This window comes from Marmota flaviventris, chromosome 12, assembly GCF_047511675.1.
Source record: "Marmota flaviventris isolate mMarFla1 chromosome 12, mMarFla1.hap1, whole genome shotgun sequence".
Lineage (NCBI taxonomy): Eukaryota > Metazoa > Chordata > Mammalia > Rodentia > Sciuridae > Marmota > Marmota flaviventris.
The window spans coordinates 10,361,224-10,382,383 of record NC_092509.1 but is presented as its reverse complement, the minus strand read 5'-3'; the positions used below and the strand labels follow the sequence as shown (position 1 = coordinate 10,382,383).

At 59.4% G+C, this 21,160-nt stretch overlaps 1 protein-coding gene across 2 annotated transcripts in view; it reads left to right on the top strand.

Annotated features, from left to right (window-relative positions):
• Pgbd5 (piggyBac transposable element derived 5) overlaps positions 1–20,587 on the top strand; it is a 49,467-nt gene extending 28,880 nt beyond the window's left edge. The window contains exons 1-7 of one of the 2 annotated variants that reach the window (XM_071619695.1): positions 192–265; positions 2,020–2,447; positions 7,144–7,278; positions 13,523–13,703; positions 15,121–15,318; positions 18,410–18,515; positions 19,187–20,587. In XM_071619695.1, coding sequence (XP_071475796.1) covers positions 2,034–2,447; positions 7,144–7,278; positions 13,523–13,703; positions 15,121–15,318; positions 18,410–18,515; positions 19,187–19,382 — 1,230 coding nt within the window. In that variant the 5' untranslated portion in view covers positions 192–265; positions 2,020–2,033 and the 3' untranslated portion in view covers positions 19,383–20,587. Of the gene's footprint in view, positions 1–191; positions 266–2,019; positions 2,448–7,143; positions 7,279–13,522; positions 13,704–15,120; positions 15,319–18,409; positions 18,516–19,186 lie in introns of those variants that run through there. The other variant, XM_027947946.2, reaches the window with a different exon arrangement.
• The last annotated feature ends 573 nt before the right edge of the window (positions 20,588–21,160 follow it).

The window sequence follows — 21,160 nt, the reverse complement described above, 5'->3', positions numbered from 1 at the left end:
AGGAGAGGGAGGAAGGACCCTGGTGGGGACTGTGCATTGTGAGCCTTGGGGAGCAGGTGGAGGTTCAGACCTGGGACCTGGTGGGTGCAAAGGGCTGGACTCCTGCCTGGTGCTCACTGTCTGCCAGACCCGGGCTCAGGTGGCACCACCCCTTCCAGGTCTCCCACCACCTCTGCGGTTCCCAACACGGATGCTGTCCTTTCCCTGGAGTTTGGTGGCTGCAGGTTCCATCCTGCTTCAGGCCTCGTGATCTGGCAGTGCAAAGGTCAGAAGGCAGAAGGTGGGGGCCAGCAGGTGACTGGCTGTGGCCCAGGGGGCTGAGGTCACTCAGGCAAGCCTTGGGTTGTGTCTGAGCTGTTTCCTGTTCTGCCAAGTGGGTGATGGCTCTCAGGGACACCTGGAGAGGCTCTGTGGACAGGTGTGCTGGCCTCGCAGCCCCTCAGGGCATGTCCTCTGGTGGCTGCCTTACGAGGCCGTGGCAGCACCCGTGGGGGCTGCTCACAAGCCAGGAGAGCAGACGGGAGCCACTTCATGCCACTGTTGCAGGGCCAGGGCGGTGGTGTGGATTCATCATCAAGTGGCTGGGAGGCAGGGTCACTTTAAATGGGGCTATAGGAAGAGAGAACCCTGCTGTGCAGGGTCAGTGTGATACAGTGATGCTGTGCAGGAGTCATGGCTCCCACAGGAGGATGCTGGATCCCTGGGGTTGGGGCTTCTGAGCCAGGCCCTCCCTGCCCTGGCTGCCTCCCGTGGTTGCGTGGTGCTGGGGCACTGGGCCTGCGGCTGCCTGTCCAAGCCATGGTGGGTGGAGTCAGCGAGGTGGCCACGTGGCTCTGCAGGCATGTGCTCCTCTGTAGGCAAGGACAGTAGGAGTCTGCCTAGGACAGTGCTGCCCTGGCCATCAGTGGGCTTCTGAGGGTACCATCACAGAGTCACCCACCTCGGGCACCTGGTCCAGGCCATGTGTGCTGTGCTGGCCTGTCACTCTCAGCTCTTACTTGACTCTGCATGACAGCCTTTCACAGCAGGGACTCTGGTGCCCGTTGGACAGTGCAAAAGCTAGGGCAAGGGGCAATTGAGAACGCCCTACCGCGTGGGTGGCTGCCTGCACCTGCCCACCTGCTCTGTGGCCGGCTTTCTTATCCGCATCACCTTAGTTGTGCCATGGAGACCTTGTCTTTTGGAAACGTGTAAGCTGGTGGTAAAGGAAGGGCAGGCGTGAGGGACCAGGATTCTGATGAGCACCAGCTTTGAGGCCAGCTCGGGTTTTCCAAATCTGTGCTCTGCTGGCCCTACACACACACACACACACACACACACACACACGGCCCCCTGAAGGCCATTCAACTTGTGGTTTTTCCATTCACAATGGAGCAATACTGGTCACGTCTTTGGGTGGAAACCAACCCGTTGGTCTCGCTCCTCTCCAGGGCTGGTGAGGTGGGGTGGGTTTCTCCTGAGGTCTGGGCTGCAGCTCGTGGGCTCATGGGCCTGGGCTACGTGTGGCTGCCCCCAGGGCTACAGGTCGGCTTTTGATCCTGGAAGGGGCTACCGGCATGTGACCCTGTTGTGAGTCATGGAGTCTCAGCACACTGGCGATGTCTTGTAGACCAGCCCCCTCAGATCACTCACTGGTGGGCTCAGGGTGCCCCGTTGGGCATGCCTGGCAAGGGTGCCCTTTCCTGGAGGGAGCTGCTCCTTGGTGGAAGTGGCTTACCCACAGAGCCACCCTAAAGTATAAGACAGTGGAAGCCAGATAGCCACTTAGCCACATCCCTGCCCCTTTGTCCTCCCTGGGGTATGGGCTGTCGGCACTGGTGCTGCTGCGTTCAGGGAAGGAGCTGCTTGGGCTCTGCCGTGGGGCCAGAGGCCAGGCAGGAGGTGCAGCAGGACTGTCGCCTCCCCAGGGCACTGAATTCTGGCTCCTCCAGGAGGGAGGAGGGCCAGGGCTGGGCAACAGCATGTTCTTCCTGCATTTGGGGTCATAGGATGAGCATGTGGCCTGTCTTTGTGTTTTAGGTCCCACACGGAAGATGCCCCCCAGTGCCAGTGCCATGGACTTCTTCCAGCTGTTTGTCCCCGACAACGTGCTTAAGAGCATGGTGATGCAGACCAACATGTACGCCAAGAAGTTCCAGGAGCGATTTGGCAGCGACGGTGCCTGGGTGGAGGTGACACTGGCTGAGATGAAGGCCTTCCTGGGCTATGTGATCTCCACCAGCGTCTCCCACTGTGAGTCTGTCCTCAGCATCTGGAGCGGCGGCTTCTACAGCAACCGCAGCCTGGCCCTGGCCATGAGCCAGGCCCGCTTCGAGAAGATCCTCAAGTACTTCCACGTTGTGGCCTTCCGCTCCAGCCAGGCCACGCATGGGCTCTACAAGGTGCAGCCCTTCCTCGACTCCCTGCAGGGCAGCTTCGAGGCCGCCTTCAGGCCGTCCCAAACCCAGGTGAGCTGGGGCCTTGGCCAGCTGCTCCAGTGCCTGTCTGTGCCTGGCTGGTGGCGGGACTTGGGTTCTGTTCTCCCCTGCCCACCCAAGGTCCCTTCAGGTCACCTCTGCTGTTCCTTGTTCTGTTGACCCCTATACCAGTGTTGATTGGCGAGGATGACGGAAAGAGAGCTCCCACCAGAGTTGTGGCTTGCTCCTGAGGGGCCGCTGTCACCTTTCCAACTTTCCTCTCCCAAAGTGTGTTCTGCAAGCTGGCACCCCCTCTTCATATCCTCTGGACACGAGCCTGCTGGTGGTGGAGAGGGGCTGGACACCCGTGGCACAGGGAATGAGCAGGGACAGCAATCGACCTTCAGGTCCCAGGGGCAGCTTAGGTGCCAAAGGCCTACCAGGCTACTCTGCAGAGACCAGTCACTGTACAAGGTTTTGTAGAGCCCAGGACCCCTCTGGTGTGGCTCCCTGTCAACTTTCCCACATTCGCAGGAGGTGGTAGCACTGGCTAATCTTAACTCCTAAGCCTCCCCGACTAGTGTGCACCTGTGCCCATAGCTTAGAACCTCCCCGCCTGGTGAGCACCTGTGCCTGTGGCCCAGAACCTCACCTCCTGGTGCATACGTGTGCCCGTGGCCCAGAACCTCCCCGCCTTGTGTGCACCTGTGCCAGTGGCCCAGAACCTCCCCACCTGGTGAGCACCTGTGCCCGTGGCCCCCAGCCTCCCCGCCTGCTGCACACTTGTCCCCGTGGCCCAGAACCTCCCTGCCTGATGCGCACCTGTGCCCGTGGCCCAGAACCACCCTGCCTGATGCGCACTTGTGCCCGTGGCCCAGAACCTCTCTTCCTGGTGTGCACCTGTGCCCGTGGCCCAGAACCTCCCTACCTGGTGAGCACCTGTGCCCGTGGCCCAGAACCTCACCTCCTGGTGCACATGTATGCCCGTGGTCCAGAACCTCCCCATCTGGTGTGCACATGTATGCCCGTGGTCCAGAACCTCCCCATCTGGTGTGCACCTGTGCCAGTGGCCCAGAACCTCCCTGCCTGGTGCGCACCTGTGCCCGTGGCCCAGAACCTCCCTGCCTGGTGAACACCTGGGCCCATGGCCCCCAGCCTCCCCGCCTGGTGCACACCTGTGCCCGTGGCCCAGAACTTCCCCGCCTGGTGTGCACCTATGCGTGTGGCCCAGCCTCCCTGCCTGGTGTGCACCTATGCCCGTGGCCCAGAACCTCCCCACCTAGTGCACACCTGTGCCCATGGCCCAGAACCTCCCCTCCTGGTGCACACCTGTGCCTGTGGCCCAGAACCTCCCTGCCTGGTGTGCACCTGTGCCCATAGCCCCCAGAACCTCACCTCCTGGTGCGCACCTATGCCCGTGGCTCAGAACCTCCCCTCCTGGTGCGCACCTATGCCTGTGGCTCAGAACCTCCCCTTCTGGTGTGCACCTGTGCCCATGGCTCAGAACCTCCCTGCCTGGTATGCACCTGTGCCCATGGCCCAGAACCTCCCTGCCTGGTGTGCACCTGTGCCCGTAGCCTCCAGAACCTCCCCTCCTGGTGTGCACCTGTGCCCATGTCTCAGAACCTCCCTGCCTGGTGTGCACCTGGGCCCAGGACCATCACACCTGCAGTGAGATAGACTCTGGAATCCTCCTTGGAGTACCTTTCCTGGTCTGGCAGATTGGGAGGCTGTAGGTAGGGCAGGGTACGTCTAGTCTGGGAGGTGCAGCCTGGCTGTGGAATGTGGCTCACCCACGTGAGCCTGTTGCCTTGGGCCGTTTTGTGTGGAAAGACGCCTCCTTCCCTTCTGTGTCCAGAGGCTCACTGACCATGTTGTGTGCCTTCCTTGACGGACTTCTGATAGCCCCAGCCCTGATGTTCTCTTCTGGAGCCTCTCCTCAGCTCTACTGTCCCACCTGACCCCACCAGAAGCCACGGGCTTTGTGGGAGGACATCACCAGGTTTTAGGTCTGTGGGGGTCTGAAGACCCCCTGAGTAGCTCCCCTGCTTTCTGGAACCTGCTGGGCAGGCCCTCTCATGATGGCCAGGTGTTTGGGATGACTTTCTCTTCTGGGCAGATGTGTCCATTGTCCAGGCCCCACGGTGCCTGTGTTCCCCAGATCCTGATGCTGAGTCCCTCCCATGATGGATGGGCAGCTGAGTTCCACCTGCCTACCAGTAACGACAGGTGCTGTCTCTGGTGGACACAGCACTGCCTCGTCCTCGGCCTGCAGGGCTTAGATGTGGTTTTTATGTCGCTGAACACTTGCGTGGTTGGGAATGACCCAGTGGGAGACATGTTAGCTGCACACAGGGAACAGAAACAACCACCTCTGACCATCCTGGGTCAGACATCTTGGGGACTGCAGGCCTGTCATGTCCCTGCAGTTCTCAGGAGTCCCACGTCCAGCTCGTTGGTTGGTTGATGTGCAGAGTCTAAAGGCAGAGTTGCTGGGGACTCTCTGGCTCCCTGTCTAGGTGAGCCTTGTCCACGGTGGTGCTCACGTCTGTTGCATACCTACTGTGCGCTGGTCCTGGGCTGCCTGTGCACCCCTGGCTGCAGGCTCAGCCCTCTGTGGCCTGATTCAGGATGTTCACCATGCCCCTCTGGTACTCCTCAGGGCCCTGAGGGGACCTGAAATCCACGGACTTGTCCCTGGGCAGCACTGGGCCTGGGAGCTGGAGGGAGGCCCTGCAGCCCTTCAGAGCCCTGAGCAGGCAGCAGCTGGACAGCAGCTACAGGGCGGGTGTTAAAATGGGACACTCTGTCCCTCTGCTCAGGCATGAGGACGGATTTGCTCCAGTTCCCGGGAGATGCTGTGCCTGCTCCCTCTTGCCACCCTAAGCACCGCAGGCCCAGCCCACCACAGCCTTTGGAAGGCTTGCAGAGCCCCAGAGGACCTCCTGTCATAGCCAGGTGGGTGTGTGCCCCTGCCTGTGTGGCATCCAAACAAATACAAAATGGGACACGCTGCATTTTCTCAAGACCAGAGCCAGTGATCAGAGATGCCTGAGGGTTGTGCAAATAGGCAAATGGATGTCCTGTCCTTACACACCACGTGCCATCCAGAACACTCAGAGTAGGCCTTCATGCACAGGGGCCCTGGAAGTTGCACCTGTGACAAAGGCAACAACCTCCCCTGGGGGAGAGGGGACTTGTGGTATGAGTATTTCCAGAGCTGGGCCCCTGTGCCCCTGCCGAGCTTCATACTGACCCATGTTCCCTTGTTGACAGGAGGGTCAGGTCTGGGGCCCCTGCTGGGCCTGCAGGGTGTCAGGCACATTTGTGCCCAAGGGGTGTGTGCTGCGGGTGCTGTGGAGTGTGCCTGCTGCTCTGCTGAACAGGAGGGCAGTTCTGTGTCCATGCCATTGCCCATTGTGCCAGAGTGGGTCCACACAGGCTGTGAACACCTCATGACTCGCACCCCAGTGATTCCAGAAGCCAGATGTGAGGGCCCAGGAGGCTGCAGCCAGGCATGGGACCCTGAGAGAGGCCGGGACCAGGCTCGATGTCCCCGTGCTTCCCACAGCAAGCACAGCGGGCTTGTCCCCAACTCAGACCCTGCAGGCATTCCACTATTAAAATGGAATTCCAGGTGATGGGAGAAGGGGGGCGCCATGCAGTTCCCAGTGGTGAGCACCTCCATTCCTGGTCAGACAGTGCTCTGACGGCACCAGGGACCCGGGGAAACAGTGTCAGCTGCTGCCTCAGTCCTGCTGGGTCAGAGCCACACGTGGGCAAGGTCCCTGGGTGACTTCTTTGTTGACAGTGTTCGTTTAATGGCATGGGGTACTTCAGAATGATGTGTCCCTGTGGGCCTGGTCAGTTCTGCTGCTGTGGCCCAGACACAGCCACAGACGACACATGAAAGAACACGCAGAGCCAGTTCCAGTAGGACTTCGTTTACAAAGCAGGGGGAGGGCCAGCCGGGGCTGTGGCCTGCTGATCCTGACCAAAGCACTGTGACCGCTCCTGGAGCTGCATCGGTGCTGACCCCCTTTAGCTAACAGACACGTGTTCTGATTCACAGTTAGCTTTGGAACACAAGTGGGGTGGAAGGAACTTTGTAATGGGTTGGCAGGGAACCGGGTCACCTGAGGCGCTTATTGAGAGGGGACAGTCGGTCTGGGCAGAGGAGGCCGCAGGCAACAGAAGAGCTGACCTGAGACCCTAATGAGGGAGGTGGCAGAGCCCCAGCTTAGCCCTTGTGAGACCCCTGCCCACCTCAGCACGGAAAAAGACAAAGAGAGCCTGTTTCTCCTTTGTTTCTCACGGGTGGAAGTGGGCCCGAGGGTTTTAGATAAGTGTTTGTGCATTTTTGACTCTGCAAGAGAGAACTCCTCAGCCATGGAGCTGCCCACCATGGACAAGGTGTCCTGGCACAGAGATGGGCACCCTCCACTGGATGTGTCCAGCCAGAGACCGGAGGATCACTGCTGGGATCCCTCTCGCCAGCAGTCGGGACTGGGGACGTCAGGCCCTTATAGCAGTTCCACGGATGGCATTTGCTGTCAGGGTTTGTGCTCAGGGCCCCTTTCTTGTTGTGTCTTCCCTGGGACACTGTAAATACTGACATTTCAGCTTGTGGATAAGGACACTGCCTCAGAGAAGTCAGGTGCCTGGCTGAGGCCACACAGCCAGCCAGAGGCAAATGGGAGCCAAGCTAACGCTGCCTTCCGTGGGAACTTCTGCTTTTCCCCGGCAGGTGCTACATGAACCCCTGATTGATGAGGACCCTGTGTTTGTCGCCACGTGCACGGAGCGTGAGCTGCGAAAGAGGAAGAAGCGGAAGTTCAGCCTCTGGGTCCGGCAGTGCTCTTCCACCGGCTTCATTGTCCAGGTGCTCACAGGGCCCCTGCCACCCGGGGGGCCAGTTCCCTCAACACTTGGCCTCTAGAGGCGCCCACATTCCCCTGAGATGTCCCCAAAGATGCCTGCCAGTCCCCAGGAGGCCATCTGCACAGGTGGCATGGTGGGCAAAGGTGCGACTTATGCAGTCCAGGGGGAGAAATAAAGATGTCCACGCTTCTGCCCTTTTCAATGCTTTATCCACTCAGATCACTCAGTACAATTTCACTCTATAGGTTCTTAATCGAGAAAATGACAATCCTTAGTGCTGGGCACTGCAATAGACATAATCAATTCACAGCAAACAATTCTAGGTTGATCCTAAGCACTGCAAACACACTTAATCATGACAGGCTCATGACAGACATTCCCTCTGCATGCTAAGCTCAAGTGTCCGATCTAAAGTCTCAAGCCCTAGGCTTTAAGTCCAGCAGATGCACACTCAGAATGAGGTGATCAGGTCAGGAACCGATAGAGGCCCCTCCTGGGGTGGAGCTGACAGCTGGTTGAGGAGAGGGTCACAGGGAGAAGTTGTGGCTCTCCCCAGGGTCAAGATGTGGCTGCAGAGTTTGAGAGCAGTCAGGAAGATGCAGAGGATCAGCAAAGGATGAGAAGAGTTGGGATGTCACCTCAGGTGCTCAGTGTGAGGGCATCAGTGTCGGCTGGCTGAACATCTGTTCATCTGCTCCATCATTTATACTAAATTCAGGGGCTTCTGACCACCCTTTCTATCCTTATCAGTGGCCACTGGGTTTCTCAGTGACATCATTTGCCCTGGGGTTAAAGCATCTGGTCTGGGGGTCCTCACCCTGATTTTCTTGCCTCTTCCCCTTATCCGGGGAGGACAACATGACAGAGACTTCACTCTGAGTTTGTCAGGGTGGGGAGAAGTGACTTGTTTATGTCAGGCTGTGCTTGAGGGCCATACTGGAGGGCTTCATAGGCGCCTGGAGAGACTGCAGGTTTCCAAGTGGAGTTTTAAGATGGAGTTGCTTAGGCTAAGGCCTCAGGCCATCCTCACATCAGGCCACCAACCCGCCAGTGAAATTGGCCTTCACTGGGGGCATGCGTGCTATTGGCCCCTCAGAACTGATGGCAGACATGGTTCGTATCCCAGAGGAGGTGGTGTCGGAGAGGGGGCAGCAGGCTGGAGACCAGAGGGTGACTCCAAGGTTAAGTCCCTGGTGACCAGGCCAGTTCCGCCTGTGTGCTCCCACCAGGCTGCTGGCCTCGTGGCTGCAGACCTGGGCCCAGCTTCAGGGTGGCTGCCCACCCCTCTGTCCTGAGCTAGGACGGGTAGGAAGAGTTGCCTGGTGACTCCTGGCCACCTCGGATCATAGGCACCTGAAGAGACTGCAGGTTTTCCTGCAGAGCTGGAGGGCACAAGCTCTGGGGATGTCCTCCATCAGTGGGTGGGTCCCGTCTTTCTCCTGCAGACTGAAGGACCCTCAGGTGGGCTGGGCCTGGTGCACTGGGTGCATTCTATAGGGACAGCCACTCCTTCCTTCAGGGAGTCTGCCGGCCTTGTGGATCCCACACACCACACACACCTTCTGTTTGCACTGTGCTCACCCTGAATACCAGGGACGGGTAGAGCCCCGGCTTCTCTAGCAGGAGAGACTGTGGTATTGATTCACAGCATGTGGTGCAGTCCTGGGGCTTGTACAGGCTGCAGGCTGAGCCTTGGCCCCCGGGAGCAGAGGCGGCTGTGTGCTTAAGAATGCCGTGTCCAGAGTCAGTGGCTGAGCAGCACCGTTGCCGAGCTCCACCCAGTGGCCCCATGCGCTGTCTCATGTTCTCAGGGGTCAGTCATCCGCTGTCAGCCGCAGTCTGAAAACACCAGATGGGAAATTTCAGAAATGGACAGCACACATTTTGGACTGTGCACTGTTCCGAGTGTGGTGAAGGGAGCTCACTGTCTGTGCTGCCCAAGACCTGACTCACCCCTTTCCCAGCGTATCCACCCTGTATGTGCTACCCACCAGTGCATCCCCAGGAGTCATCTCAGTTACCAGGTGGAATGTTGCAGCACTGTGTCCAAAGTCACCTCATAATAGTGAGGTGGTGGTGCTGGCTGCTCAGGTTTGCCCAGAGAAGCTGCTTCTTCTAAATGAAAGAGGAAAGTTCTTGACATAGTAAGAAATAAAAAAAAAAAAACAACCCATGTTGAGATGGTCAGTAAGAACAAATCTGCCTGTAAAATTATGAAGGGAACCGATGCTCTCCAGTTTTGCTGTTGTGCCTCAAACTGCAAAAGTTATGGCTACAGCACGTGACCAGATCCAGGGCAGTACCACCAGTGGCTTCGGGCACCCATGGGGATCTTGGAGCGAATCTGAGGACCGGGGGCACCTGTGCACAGCACCCCTCCCACGTGCCCAGCTTGTGCTGCAGGACCGTGGCCTGGCAACGTGTGCCAACAGACAAGGAGGCAGGGCTCCTGGCAGCCAAGCACCTTGGCCAGGCAATCACCCGACCCAGCGACAGCTCCCCGGCCTGGCCCAACGTCCCGCCTGCGGTCCCCAGCTTCTCCCACGGACAGACAGGTTGAACTCACGTGGCTGTCACAAGGGGCAGCCAGGTGACCTGACACCTCCATCTGCCCTTATCCTTCCAGGGGGCAGAGGTGTGCATGTCGTGCCGTCTGCCCACCGCTGGGTTCCCCATGCCATCCCCCGCTCCTTGCCCCGTCGGCAATGACAGAGTCACCAGTTTCGTGTCCCCAGACATGCTGTGCACTCACAATGGAGGATCCTGACCTACTCTGAAGACAGGAAGCAGGGCAGGGTTAAGACCAGGTAGCCAGCAGGGTTTCCCTGGTGCTCTCCTGGCCGCCCGGGCAACACAGCCACAGCAGAGCCGTGTTAGCCAATGCGTCTGGACCTCGGGGTTTGGCAGGAGCTGCAGCCAGCCCTAATGCTCCCTGGAGCCCAGGGAGAGAGGACTTTGTCCTGCCTCTCAAGTCTGGGGCACTTTGGAAGTAGGGCCAGGTGAATGCCACCTCGTAAGTGGTCCCTGACGTGCTGACACCCTGGCCTTTGTTCTCGCAGTTCTTCTGTCACAGGGTCAGTATAAAATGGGTAGCACCAGCAACAACTCCTGGCCATGGTGTATTAATAACAGCCTTCCCACCTTTAATTCCATTTTTTTCAAAAGTTAAACCATGTGGTGGCCGTGCTGTGATCCCAGCAACTCTGGAGACTGAGGCAGGAGGATCACAAGTTTGAGGCCAGCCTCAGCAACTTAGCAAAGCCCTGTCTTTAAAATAAAAAGGACTGGGGACAAGGCTCTGTGCTAGAGCACCCTGGGTTAATTTCCCAGTACCATGTGCATGCATGTGAGAAGACATAGGAGCAAGAAAAACTTTTCTAGGAAAAGTGAAAAGCTCGACATCCAAAAGGGACATGTCCTGCCCTGAAGAGGCTTCCAGCCCACTCTCTGCACAGGCAGGAAAATGTCCTTGCAGACTGTGATTGGCAATTACCTAGCCAGCCTCCAACTTGCGATCCTCCTGCCTCAGCCTCCCCAGTTCTGGGATCACAGGTGTGTACCACTGTGCCTAGCAAGATCCCACTCCTTTTAAAAGCAGGCCAACAGATGCTTGTCCCGAGGCTGTAGGCTTTGGTGCTGCATCAGACACTGCCATAGAGAGCACCCAAGGAAGAAGGTGTGTGGCCTCCAGGACACTGTGGTCTCAGAGGCTGACAAGTTCTTCAGGAGACTCCAGTCTGGACCTGACCAACACAGCGTGCATCCTGGGGTTGAGACTCCACTGGAGCTGCTCCTCAGCTGAGGGGCTTTCTGGAATTCTCAGTCGAGGCCACCGGGACGGCCAGGCCCCGTAGTCCTGCAGGGGCATGGAGTAGCCAGACTTCCCAGCACCACTGATGCCAGGTCCTGGGTCCTGTGCTGGGCAGGGCCTGTGAGGCTTCCGGAGCTTCTCAGTGGTTAAGAGAAGTGTGCACCACTCTCCAGACGGGCATCCTGGGCTCTAGCTGTCCACCTCTGGCTGCAGGCTACTTCCTGGTTTCCTGGTGAGACAGGAGGCCTCTGTCACAATCCCTCCCTTGCAACGGTGTCCTTGGGCAGAGAAGGGCTGCCCTGGGGGCTCCATCAGCCTCCTACAGCCGGACGCCCTCACCCCGCCTGCCCCAGGGTCAAGGCCCTTGGCACACATCAGGGGTGCTCAGTAAATAGGAGCAGGAGGCCACCTGACTCTGCAGCCTCATCGTCTCCAGGCCATGGGAGGCCGTTCACCACAGCCACGGCACAGGCCCTGCAGGTGCTGCACATTCCACGTACGCTGTGGTCAATGCTGCCACGCAGGCTCTTCTTTTTCTGGTTAAATGTGTTGTCCATTGAGGATCAAGCACAAGTCCCGGATGTCTGTGAACACAACAAACACATTGTCATACAGAAGTGGCCCAAGGACATGGCCTGTGTAAGCGTGCACACGCTTGAGTTGTCTTGCGAGTCACATCTGCCCTTATGGGGACACGGTGCCGTTTCTGTTACTGCACGTTCTGCACGTGACTAAGCCACCTGCCACCCACACACCACGGGTCATCTCACCTGCTGCTGACCCCTCTTGGTGGCTGCTCTGAGGCCCAGGCCTCACCATGTGGGGTGCTGGGGCCAGCAGGCTTGTTTCACGTCTGCCTGGACGTGCTTTGCTGCCGTCTCCAGCCAGCAGTGTGGAGCCTCTTCTCTGCCTCAGGAGGCCCTCGCCCTCCTGTGCGTCCCAGCTCCTCCCACGCACAGGAGCTTCTGCCCGTGCACAGGCCTCCTGGCTGTTCACACCAAAGGGCCTGCCGCAGCAGCACTGTCGAGGGGCTTTGGTGTTCCCTTGTGAAAGTTTAAACTAGCTCAAGGGCACGTATCTGGGAAGGCTCAACCACTTGGCATCAGAGCCAGGCCAGGTTCTTCCTGGAGAAAATGGGATGCGCCAGAGGCCTTCGCCTGAGGAAGGGGCTCTGCTGCTGGCTCTGAGGGTGGAGCTGCCATTGGCGGGGACGCAGCCGGGTCCCTCATGGCCAGAAAGACCAGGACCTCTGTCCTGCAGCCACGGGAAACAGAAATGCACCCTGTAGATGGGACATGCCAGTGACACCTTGACTTCAGCCCCGTGTGACCTGGAGCAGAAAGACACCACACCAGGCTCAGACCCCAGCCTGCGAGCCGTGAGCTGACAGACTGGCAACTGCAGCCACCAAGTTGGTACAGCAAGAAAAGGGACCAGCAGAGCGTCTTGACCTTCGGTGTAGACGGACAAACTGCCCAGCTGTGGTGTAGGTGGAGGTCACCTGCAGCAGGTGAAGACCCCTGGGCCACGTGGCATTCCGGGATCAACTGACCCAGCACCATGCTTCCTGTTGCGGTGGTGACTGTTTTCTGAGACGCTCTTGCTGAGCCAGGGCCCTGCCTCCCGTCCCAGATGTGGTTCAGACCTTCATTTGGCCCCCTGTTAGGACCTCAGGCTCGTGCGTTCTGCGAGGGATGCCCCAGAGCCACTGGACAGGACGGTCCTGAGAGGGCGCTGGGCTCTGCCTGGGCCCTCTGTCTCTGGGCACGGTTGGCTTCTGCCTGATGCACCTACTCCCTCCGTGGTTGGAGGTCAGTGCGCCCCCGGGGATGGGCAGGCACAAGGCAGTGGTAGGGACTGCTGAACGGCTGCCCAGAGGCCCTAGGAATGCTCCAGAGACGCCCGAGCTCCTGGTGAGGACACTGCCAGCCCTCTGGGGAGCCCCTCCTGGCTGCGCCATGGGCAGGACAGGTGGTTCTCCAAGCTGCTCTTCTTCGTGCCAACCCTTTGGGCTGCGCATAGAAGGAGCATGGATACTGCTGATTGCACCTTCCACCTGCTTGTCCTCTCTGCTGGTCCTGGGCCTTGGCAGGCCCATCCCACCTCCTGACCATAGAGGTAGCCTTTACTCTAGTTCCTGGTAAACACCAGCCAACCCATGCTTCAGGATGGGATGGTGCTTGTGTCCACCTCAGCCTCAGGGTCAGAGCTGTAGCTGCTGGACCTTTGCCACCCTGACCCCCACCTGAAACATTAGGCTGAGTCACCAGCCGCTGGGGCTGCAGGCGATCTTGGGTGACACAGGGCCACTGTGGTGGGGAAGACTTGGGGTAGGGGTTGCCTCCAGCTCCAGCCCAAAGATCCACACTTCCTTCAGCTTTGGGGTCTCTCCCAACGGCGCCCTGAACATATGGGCCTCTGGTGTCTGTTACAGATTTACGTCCACCTGAAGGAAGGTGGAGGTCCAGACAGCCTGGACGCCCTGAAGAACAAGCCTCAGCTACACAGCATGGTGGCCAGGAGCCTGTGCCGCAGTGCAGCCGGCAAGAACTACATCATCTTCACGGGGCCCAGCATCACCAGCCTGACACTGTTTGAAGAGTTCGAGAAGCAAGGTTTGTCCAGCGGGTGGTCCCAGCAAGCCCTACCTCACTTCCAGGCAGATGTGTGGGTCGGGTGGAGGGTGCAGACCACAGGCTGCCAGGTGAGGGGGAGTCAGTTCCTCTCTCCGCCCTGTGAGCCTGGACCCTGTGGGGTACTGATGACTTCCAGGTGTACGAGTCCTGGGTGTGGGGTCTGGAGACTTCTGAGCTCACCCACCATCTCTAGGTGGCCCTTCCAGGCGGGCAGATGAGCACTGTGCAGACAGGGGACATTCTCTGGGTGTCCGTGTCCTAGGCCCCTGCACAGACTGGGCCAGGCTGCCCTGGTTCAGGCAGAGGTGAGGCTGCAGGAGGAGGAGAGCTGGACCAGGCCAGGGTGGACCCAGGCAGCTCAGGGGAAGCACGGAAGGTGCCCACCTGTGCACAGTGGCCCCTAGAATCACTGTTGCTCAGCTGCAGCACAGATGTCTGGCCTTAAAACTGGACCCTGTGAGTCTGGTGGGCAGACAGCTTGCATCCTGGGCTTCTGCTGCCAGTGAGGTACAGGAGCTGCCAGGCCTCTGCTTCTCACAGGCTGGCCACTCTGCTGGGCTCCATCGTAAGTATGAGTGACAGGGCTGAGAAGGGTGTGGCGGGGGAGAGTGGCAGGAGATTGGCCCTGAGAGGCAGCCACTTTGGGAGAGTGACGGTGCCGCTCCCTGGCTTACCTCTGCCTGCGCGGAGGGATGTGGGGCCGGCTCAGCTTGGCCGGTGTGCTGGGGTGGGACTGGTGCTGGGCAGAGGGAGGCTCTACGGGCAGTCTGGGGTGCGGAGCGTGGCTCTGGCCATTGGGCTGCTGCTCCGGGAGCTGGGTGTGCCGCTCCTGGGAGTCCCAGAGGAAGGGCGCTCCCAGCTCAGGAAGGCAGCAGGATGGGACGGGAAGCTCCCAGCTACAGGAGAGTAGAGGAGTTGGGAAGTATGCAAGAGGCTAGGTGACACGTTCTCGGATCTCACTGCCCCCTTAGAAGCACTTCGCAGGGGCTGCCATGCATGTTCTTTGCAGCAGGGGCAGTTCTGCACACTGGGGTCAGGTGCACACTGGGGTTGCTGGGGCGGTGCCTGCCCCAGGCCTGGCTGCAGTGTTCTGGGCCGCGCCCCTCCCCATGGGTCATGCCCATCTTTGCCCTCCCAGCTGTGATGGGGGCCTTGGTCTGGAGGCCCAGTGGCGCCTCCTGTCCTGAAATACTGAGATAACACAAGTGCAAAAGTTTCTGGAGGCAGACAGGGCACAGACTTGGCACTGTGCCAGGCCCCAGGGCCTCCGTGGACAAAGGCACTGTCCCTGCAGTCTAGCAGATGTCCTCCAGAGGCCTCCGGGAAGCCGCAGAGGGCAAGGCCCCAGCTGGTCTCAGCAGGTGGTTGCCTGTGTGACCTGCGTTTTTCCCACCAGAGATCTACTGCTGTGGCCTGCTTAGCTCCCGGAAGAGTGACTGCACGGGACTCCCGCCATCCATGCTGACTAACCCAGCCACACCGCCGGCCCGCGGCCAGCACCAGATCAAGATGAAGGGGAACATGTCCCTGATCTGCTGGTACAACAAGGGGCACTTTCGCTTCTTGACCAACGCCTACTCCCCAGTGCAGCAAGGTGAGCCCAGCCATGTGGGTGCCGGGGGCAAGGGCGTGGCCAGCCCCGCAGGTCTTGGTGGTATAGGACAGATGAGGCTGGACACCCGAGGAATTTCTAGGAAGCAGGCTTATTTAAGTTGCAGTGGTCCAGAGAGTCTGATGCCTAACATCCTCGGGCCCCTGGTCTGGAGTGGGTTAGGCTCATACTCAGTGGGGGCTTACACCAGGCACTGGTCACAGAGCCGTCACTCTTTGTCCCATACTCTTAGATCCGAGACAGGTTTCACAAGTTTTTCCAAGAAAACAAGCAGTAACTTTTGCACATCGAGCTCTCTGGAGACAGAGCCCATGGCACCTTTTGTCAGAAAACCTGGCATTAAGAGGAAGCTTCAGACCACACTGAGCTCTCTGCAGAAACCCTGTGAAGTCCTGTTGACACTCTTTGTAAAATCTTGCTGACAAGAAGCTTAATTATGGTGGGGGTCCCTGGAGAAGCTTGATCAGGGTGGGTCTTTTGGGTGGGGTACCTGGTGGTGGCAGCAGTGATGCATGGAGTGCACCCAGGCAGCCCTCAGTGGCTCTGCCGCCTGTCATGTGGCCCTGGGACTCGGCTGGGCCCTGGGCCTGACTGCGGCTATGGTGTCAGGAGGCGGGCATGGAGGGCGCTTCCTGAGCGTGAGCTCAGCCTGGCCAGCTGGGACACGGGTTTCACTCAGCTGTGCACAGGGTGTGGTGGCTAGCCACATCTGTGAGGCATTTACAGGATCGTTGTGTCATTGGCATTTGTGACTGCTCGGCCTTCCAGGTGTCCCCTTGGGAGTCTATCTACCTCTAGCAAGGGCCTCCGCTGGCCAGAGGCTAAATGGTGTCACCCCAGTACTGCGAAGCTCCTGAGGAACAGCAGGCCCGTCACAGGAAGGCCACTGGGCACCGGCATGGCGGTCCTCCTGTGGTCTGTGTGCCATTCATGTCCCTGCCCTCCACTGCACCCTGGGTGGGGACTGTGGTCTGGGGACTCAGTGCAGGGGCTTTGTTCTGTGTGGTGCAGCGGCGCAGGAAGCTGCTCCAGGCTGCATCCGGCATTGGAGGGAGGCACTTGGCCCGGGGTAGGGCGTGGCGGCTGCTTCCACCGTTCCCAAGGGTGCACAGGAGAGCATGCTCTAGGGGCCTGGGGACAGCCTGGGGAGGGACCCTCTCGTCAGACGGGGGGCCTGGTGGGAGCACAGGGGTGTGGGGCAGGAGGAGCCAGTGGGCGACTCTAAGAGTTGGGATGAAATGTTTGTGTCAGCCTGGCGATAGTTCTCAGCTGTTTTGACATCCAGTCCCGGAGCCTCGACTCCCTACAGCATCCCAGGGTATAAGGCCGCGGCCACTGTGGGCAGGCCAGGCTCCAGGCCCTAAAGGCCCTGAGAGGAAAGGGCAGGTGGGCTGGGTGGCTGGGAGTGGCGTTCTGCCACACCTGAGGACACTTTTGTTTAAGGAACAGGAGGTTTTCTTGGTCTACTTAAAAACAGTTTAAAAAGTGCCCATCTCTGGTCACTCGATGTGGCTCCCACACTCTGGGATCATTTCCTCAGGAAGATCTGGACGCTTGTGTGGGGTCTTCACTCCGGGCTTCCAGTGGCCCTCCCAGCTGCTGAGTGCCGGGACAGCAGTGCCTCCCTGGCCCTGATGACAGTGGCCACAGGCTGGACTTGCTCACTGGCTGAGCCACGGGGACTTCACGAGGACCCACGTTCCTCCAGCTTCACTTGCACCTCTTCTTTTTAATCTGCATGGTGCCAGGGCTACAGGTGAGGCTGCGTGTCTCCACAGCTCTCGGCGGCCTGCGGACTCTTCCTGTGCGTGTTTCTGGTGACGAGTTCGCCTCTTTCTCATTGACCTGAAAGCAGAATCTCTCTCTGCACTTTCCCCTTTGGTTTTTTATCTCGTGCTCTAAAGGGTTTTTATTTCTCAGAGGCAGACCTGCTGCCTGCTGCCTACTCCGGGTGATGGACGCCCCCCTCTGCTGGGGTGAGCTTCAAAGGCTTCACCTTTGTGCAGACTGGGGTGGCTGCGTGGGGTCATGTGGCCATGGAGCCCTGGAGAAGACCCCCTTCCTGTCCCCTTGGTGGCCCAGATGGGGACTGAAGCCTCCCGTATGCTGAGGCTGCTTCTCAGCCTTCTGGTTCTGCCCCATCGAGAACGAGTTTCTGGCCTCAGAAGATGCGTCTCGGTCCGAGCATTCCAGGAATCCTTTCCTCCCGGCTCTAGGAGCCATGGACCCTCCCAGCCTCTTGCTTTCCTTGTCTCCTGCTCCCCATGAGTGTCTGTGCCCATTTGAGACCAAGCTTCATCAAGGCCAGTGAGGGAGCCACGTCTGCTAGTTCCTCAGCCCTGGGCAGAGGACACGGGCTCCTGCAAGGCCGTGTGGACCTGCAGAGACAGACATGCTGGAGGGAGACAAGGCCGTGCTCTCACGTCCTCCCAGGGCTCTCGGTGTCCTTCCCTGAGCACCGGTGCTGGGAAGAGAGCTCAGCCCAGCTGTGTGCCTCTTCTCCCCGCTGGGCAGGAGCTGCTGACTCAGTCAGAGCCCATTGGCCCACAGGAACACGCCACTTTTGCTGGGACTTGGTCTGCTCCATGCTGCTGCAATTTCAGTCCTCTGAACTTAGTCCTTAAAGAGGCACCAGAAAGGGTCCGTGCCATGACCCTCCATGCTGTGACCCCCCTGCCAGGACCCCCTGTGCTGCCGGGAAGCCTCGCACTGCTGGGAAACCTGCCTGGAGGCCTGGGTATGGCTTGGCCACCAGCAGACCTGGGGCGCAGGTAGTCTGGCAGCATCTTGGGCAGCAGATGAGGAAGAAGTAGGCCTTGGTGGGTCTCGGGCCTTGCTGGTGGGGCCTGTGACCCTGTGGTGACAGTGTCAGTGCCCTTGTGTGTCCCAGCTGCACCCACACAGGAGGGTGTAGGGGGCATGTGTGGCCGTGTCTGACAGCAGCGGCCGCCACTCCATCCCTTCCCCGGGCCCTGGGAGTCCTGGGCAGCACAGTGGCCAGGCCTGGGCTGGAGGGAGCTGGTCACCCTGCCCAGGAGGTGTGTGGCCGGCACTGAGTACATCTTCCCTGCAGGGGTCATCATCAAGAGGAGGAGTGGGGAGGTGCCCTGCCCCCTGGCCGTGGAGGCCTTCGCTGCCCACCTCAGCTACATCTGCAGATATGACGACAAGTACAGTCGGTGAGTATGGCGGGCAGCTGTGGGCTGGCCCGTCCTCCTGCGCCCCTGTGCAGGCAGCCTGAGGTCACAGGTGAGAGTGCCCGTTGGGCATGACCGGAATAAGCTCGATTGGCCAGGCCGGTGGAAATCTGCTGGGCCCTCCTGGGGCAGCTCCCATCTTCGTAGCCTTGTTCTCCAGCCCTGCCATTTGGCGAGTCTGCCCATCCCCACAGTCCTCAGAAGTACTGTGGCTCCCAGGCTGCATGCCTGGCGCTAGGCTGTGCCCCACGCCTGTGTGTGACATTGTCATTCGTCCAGCCAAGGCTGCCTGCCCAGCACCAGGCTCAGATACCTCAGAACCAGGCACAGAAACCTCAGAACCAGGCCAGGTCTGGGCTGCAAGGAGCTGGGCACTCTGCCCAGGAGGTTGTGGTCGACACTAAGCACATCTTCCCTGCACTCTCGCAGGTAGAGCACACAGGACAGTAGGGTGGGAGCAGAAGTGGCTGGAAGGAGCCACGTCCTCAGGGTGAGCCCAGGGCCAGCAGCTTCCCTGAGGGCAGCAAGGTGGGGCCTGCTGGTGTGGGCAGCAGGCCGGCCGCAGGCACCAGTGTCCCGTGGAGTGGCAGCGGGCCGGTCGGGCTCGGGGCTCAATGCCTGACCCCGCTCAGCCTGCCTGCCCTCTGCCTCAGGTACTTCATCTCCCATAAGCCCAGCAAGACCTGGCAGCAGGTGTTCTGGTTTGCCATCAGCATTGCCGTCAACAACGCCTACATCCTGTACAAGATGTCTGACGCCTACCACGTGAAGAGGTACAGCCGGGCACAGTTTGGAGAGAGACTGGTGAGGGAGCTGCTGGGCCTGGAGGACATGTCGCCCGCCCACTGAGGCCAGCCCCAGGCATGGCGGGAGGAGGGGAGCCTGCCCATCAGGGACCCTCGGTGAGGTTTGCATCCAGAGAGGCGCGAGTTCCCCCAGGGTGGCGCTCCCATCTCAGCTGTCTCGTCCTCCTGATGCCCTGGAGCCTGCAAGGCTGTGTGCAAGGTGCCTGTTGCCCGTGGGCTGATCAGGAGCCGGACAGGCAGAGAGGACAGTGGCAACGGCAAGCGCGGGCATCGGCCCTGTCAGTGCAGGAGCCTGGTCGAGGCCTGGGCAGGCGGGCATCCCAGTGTCTGCCTTCTGTGAGCAGCGTGGTGACACCAGATGCAGAGCAGGGCGGTGCTTCTGCCCGGGCCCCGTGGGGCTGGGCCACGGGACCCCCAGAGGCTGCAGCCGAGCACGATGCTGTTTTTATTTAAATCTCTCTTCAGGTTATTTTCTTACTGTTGCTTAAGGTCTACTGTAAAGGGGGTGCCCTTTGTTCCCATGCACCCCCTCGCATGATCAGTTCTGTGTCTGTGCCTGTGGCGGGCGGGAGGGCCGCTGGCTCCCAGGACACTGGCTACAGGCCAACAAGGGTCAGGCGGCCTGTGGTTGCAGGTTCTGTCACCGTCACTGACAGAATTACTTATTCTGTAAAGATGCATAACGCCACTGAGGCAAACGCCCTGCCGCAGACCCTTGCTGGCCACGCAGACCCTTGCTGGCCGCCCTTCCTCCTGGTCATGATGGTCACTGCTCTGGTGAGCCCTGACTGGGGACCATAGGGACAAGCTGGGTGGGGCATGATTTGACACAGGCTGCCTTCCTGGCCACGCCCAAGGCCTGGGGCTTCTCCAGGGTGGCCTCACCTGGGGACAGGTGGCCCTCTATCCAGCAGAGCCTCTCAGGCTGGGGATGCTCCGCCTCCTTCACCCTGGTGAGCCGGCATGCCCCAGCATGCTCCAAGCCCACGTCACCTCTGCACCCTAGTCGCGGTGGCCACCTCACCTGTGATTTGAATTCGATGCCACGGACTGTAGGCCAAATCCTAGACCATCTCCGACACCTCTGCCTGCCCTTGGGGTGGACTGGAAGCACTTTTACCACGTGGAGAAATATATTTTTAATCTGTGTTGCTTTTCTACGGGGCCCACTGTTTCGAGTTGACGTGTTTCCAACACTTAGGGAGACGGATGAAAGCGATGAATTTCCTTTTCTGTCTAAACAAGTAAAAAAAAAAAATAAAAGTCTATTTAGATGTTGATTCTTTGTAAATACGTGGATTTGTTTCAAAGGTCAGGACACACAGCTTGTCCACTGTATGGCTGGCCTATGTCCTGGTATCCTGGACCCCTGAGCAGCTCATGGATGAAATCCAGCTGAGTTTTGACTGCCACAGACGTCTGTGGTCCCTAAGTGCAGGGGTCCCATGCCTGGTGTCCCACTACCTGTGATCAAACACGATCCTGAGGCAGTAGGTGGAAAATTCCAGGAGGACCAGTTCCTGAGTTCTAGACCACTGCTGGGCAGCTGCTCCGTCTTGCCAGCCCCAACTGTGCCCAGCATGAATGCACTCACCACAGGAGCACAGGGGCTCTGCCACGTGCTTCCAGGTGTCCACTGGGGTCTTGGAGCATGGCGCTGCATGAGGGGCCAGTGGCTGTTGCCTGTTGCAGTGGTCTGGTGTGGGCAGGTCCTGTGTCTGTTCCTCCTGAGACTCAACAGAGGTGGGTTTCCAGACTCTCTCTCCCCCAGACCTGCTCTCTGACCTCACCCAGCACCTCCCTGGGGACCCTGTCAGAAAG